This window comes from Augochlora pura, unplaced genomic scaffold (genome assembly GCF_028453695.1).
Source record: "Augochlora pura isolate Apur16 unplaced genomic scaffold, APUR_v2.2.1 APUR_unplaced_1466, whole genome shotgun sequence".
In the NCBI taxonomy this organism is placed as follows: domain Eukaryota; kingdom Metazoa; phylum Arthropoda; class Insecta; order Hymenoptera; family Halictidae; genus Augochlora; species Augochlora pura.
Genome location: NW_027581513.1, coordinates 1 through 4,163, shown reverse-complemented (window position 1 = coordinate 4,163; position 4,163 = coordinate 1). Strand labels below are relative to the sequence as shown.

Genomic DNA, 4,163 nt, shown 5'->3' with positions numbered 1-4,163 from the left:
GAGAACGAGAAATTGAATTGTATTATTGCTGAGAAGAACGAAGAGAGTTCGAATGTGGAATCGAGTGCAATTGAAAGGATTCGTGAAATAGAAACTATAAATCCGCAGAAGAAGGAGATCGAATACGTCAACTCACAATTGCGCGATAAGTCGAATAAATTAATTACATCAAAGTCGGAGTTGAGACACAGTAACGATCTCGTCCAGGATGATATCAATTTAAGTATGAATGAGACTATAACTGAGAATACGGATAATCGATCTTTCCTATCCTATTCGAAACAGTTCAACGAGAGTACCTTCGACACATCGGCATTGATGTTGAGCACGGAGGTAGAGAAAATTCAGCTGGACCAGAGTTTACACTTGAAAAGTCGAGAATGGGATGTAATTAAAGACGACGTCCACTGTTTGAAACAAGACATAGAGTCTCTACAGAAGACTATCTATCTACTGACGACCGAGAATATGGAGATGGCGAACAAATTGACCACCGAGCTCGAAAATGCGAAACATGCGGAGATAAATTTTCAAGGGACAATCGACGAGTTATACACTCGCATCTCCGAAGTTATGAACGAGAAGATCACTTTGGAGAGCAATCTGACAGCTCTAAACGATCAACTGGAGTCAATGCGTGTTAGAGTCGCGTCGTCAAATGTCATCAGTAACGAGGATGACGCGTTCGCGTCGTACAAGGTTAAAATCGACGAACTTAGGGCCGAGAACATCGAATTATCTGCTATGATCGCGGAAAGAAACAAAGAGGTGGAGGATATTAAGGAAAGCAAGTCACTCCTGTTCGATCATGAGTGCATATACAAGGAGAAGGTAGCTGCTCTCGTGGAGAATAATAAATGTTTGCAGTCAGAGAACAGTGAGCTCTCTACGGACTTGATGGATAAGATCGAAGAAATCGACGAACTGAAGGAGAAGTGTGAGATATTGAAGAAAAAGATGGAGCTATCCTTGAAGTCTGACGAAACTCCTTCTGATAATACCACGAACGACCTGCAATCGGAGAACAATCTACTGAAAGCGGAAATTTTAGAACTGAAAATAAAGTTGACAACACTGTCTGAAGAGAATACGAAGTTCTCGAACAGTCTGCTGCAGACCATGCTCGACGATAGTGCAGGAAATATCTGCAAGGAAGATATTCAGGAAGCTGATTACAAGGTTCTTACACCCGCCGACATGGTTGACACGTTACAGGAGAAGGTTAGTAGATTGACTCGTCTGAACAAAAAGTTGAGCGAATTGAAATTTGCACCTTGCAATCAATGCATCTATCTGAAGAACTTGAATGAAAGTCGAAGAGCTCTGAAGCTGGAGACCAAGTCGCTGAACCAAAAGTTCGAAGATCTCCAAAAAAAGTTTGCCCGAAAGTGCGAAGATGTCGAGATTTTAAAAAACAAGATTAACCAGAAAGTAAATACAAGCGGTTGCGAACTGTCCCCGAACGTCAGTTACATCGATGACATGGACGTGAGCCTCGTCGAAGAAAGGGTCCAGACTTTACACGACGAGCTGCAGACGTTGAAGACGGATCATGATAAACTGACTGGCCTGTACGAGGACAAGTGTAAAGAACTTGAACAATTGCGTAGCGAAGTGAGTATAGACGAAGAGTCGACCTCCAACTTTACATCAAAGAAACGTTCCGAGAAGAACAGTTGCAGAGTGGATCACATTCAGAGTTACATAGACCAACTGAAGGCTGACATAAATGACATGAAGAAGAATAGTACGCACTTTTTCGACACGTTGAATCAGGTCAAAGATGAAAAGGCAAGTTTATTGAACGAGATCGATGGCTTGAAAATCAGCAATGAGGAGATGAAGAAAAAACTATTCATGTACGAGAACATTGCAACAGGAAATATACAGGTTCTAGAGAGCGAACTGACCAACATGAGTAAGGAAGTTGAGCAGTTCTTCGCTCGGGAGAGGATGTTTGAGAGTCAACGGTTGACTTTTGAAATGGAGCTGGAGGAGTTGAAGGTTGACCGGGACAACAAATGCGCGTTGATCGAATCATTGAAGAATGACTTGTTGGTCGCAAATACTAATGTTAACAAGTACAAGGAGGAGCTGATGTTATTGAAGAAGCAGCGTGAGGAGTTGGAGCAGCGACAAAACAATTTGTGCGAAGAGCTTCAAGAGAAAAGCATTCATGTGGAACAGCTCTACCATCAGAGCGAGCAAGAAAAGTTCACCTTAATGGAGAAGCTGCGAACGGTCGAGGTTGAGCTGCACAACCTAACGAACAACTTGGAAGCGATCAAGTTGGATTACAAGATCGAGCTCGACTCGATGTCCATGCAATACGAGCACCGAATCGAAGAATCCGAGAACAATATCCGATTGTTGAACGATACGTTAGACAAGTGCGTCAACGAGAATCTAAACTTGAAGCAGGAGCTGAACAAGCTGAAAAGTATCGAGGAGAGCAGTTCTTGCAAGGAAAAGGCCTTCATTGACGATATTGAGAGGTTGAAGGAGGAGCTGAACAACATCAGGTTGTGCATGATAAAGGAGTTGAAATCTCTCAAGTGTAGTAGCATTAACTCCATGGAGATCTCGAAACAATCCGTAAACGAGATTTTCCTAATCCTGGTACAGACTCTAATCTTGAAGGAGCAGGAGATGATTAAGACAATACGGGAGACGTATAAGGAGGAGAAACGGCAATTGGAGGACAAGATAAAGCAGAGTGCAGATTCGGAGAAGCGTGCGACAACTTGGTCGAAGGAGCTGGAGGGCGAGATCGAGAAGTTGCAGATGGAATTGACGGAACGGGAGCATAGCCAAAAGGAATATGAAAACAAGATCACTCAGTTGAACCATCTCCTTAAGGAGTGCTCCCGCGAGAACGCGGTTCTCAGAGAAAACAGCAAAAAGTTCGAAGTAGACCTGCAAAATCTGCAGACAGAGTATGAGAAGTTGTACAAAACCGATAATAAGCGAGAGGAAGCGATCTTCGAGACTCAGAAGAGGGAGAAAGAGGTGAAAGTAATACTCGAGAACAAAGAGCTGGAGTTTCAGTCGAAACTCAAGGATGAAACCGAGATATATAACAAAAAAATCAACGTGCTCGCTCGTGACCTTGATTGTTACAAGTTGAAGAATTTGGAGATGAGCAACATCGTCGAGGAACTTCAGATCAACGAGAAGAAACTAAAAAACATAATTGAAGCGAACACGGCTCAGATCAAGAAGAGCGATCAAACCATCAAAATAATGGAAGCGGATCTCCAACAACTCACGGAGGCTTACAGCGAGTCAAGTCAGCAGTTGAATCAAAAGTCTGTTCACATAGAAAACATTTCGGCGATTTTAAAGAGTAAATGCGACTCGCTAACCGAATACAAGACTAAGCTTGAGACTATCCTGTCAGAGTGCGAGATGTTGAATGACCATGTTGGCAAACAGGAAGCAACCATAGAGGGATACAGGCAGGAAATCGAAGAGTTAAAGATAGAAAAGGAGGTGCAACTCGAAACGATCAAGAAAAAACTTAAGGCGGAAGAGATAAAACATACCGAGCTGAACAATCAGCTAAACAATAGGAACGTTTCTATGACAAAAGAGCTGAATGAGCTGAAAGAAAAGTACGAGGAACTCCGATTGGAGAATGTTAAGTTGGAGCAAAAAGTCAGATGTAGCATTAATAATACTAAAGCGGAAGCAGATATAGAGGAGTTGAAGGAGATGAACAAGAGACTGCAGAATAACTTGGAGAGCGCAAACAATCGTGTGGCGGAGCTCCAGGAAATCAGAAACCAGACTCTGGCGCAGCTGATCGATACCAAGGCCATGTATGATATGCTGTTGCAGGAAAATACCAAGATCAAGACGACTCTATCCTCGTACGAGACCAAGTACGACGCTTCAAGCAGGTCGACGTACGAGAGCAAGCTCGACGAACTTCTGCTCGAGAAGAACACTATCGCTCTCGAACTAGAGTACAAGAAACTGCAATTGACTCAACAAGAGAAGGAGATCAACGAGCTTCGGGACAAAAACAAGGAACTGGACGAGGAACTGGAGGAATACGCAGTGATTATTCAAGAGCGAAGCGTCGAAATATCCGAACTCGAAAACAAGCTGTATTCCCGTTTCACCGAGAACACTCACATCGTGGAGTTAGAGGAGAAACT

General features: G+C 43.1%; 1 protein-coding gene across 1 annotated transcript; it reads left to right on the top strand.

The window, feature by feature from the left end:
• Nucleotides 1-3: 3 nt before the first annotated feature.
• Nucleotides 4-4,158, top strand: LOC144477493 (uncharacterized; the record flags this gene model as incomplete). The annotated part of the gene is made up of 1 exon (XM_078195216.1): nucleotides 4-4,158. A coding segment is annotated over one exon (4,155 nt), but the record flags the coding sequence as incomplete, so codon positions are not given.
• Between the last annotated feature and the right edge of the window lie 5 nt (nucleotides 4,159-4,163).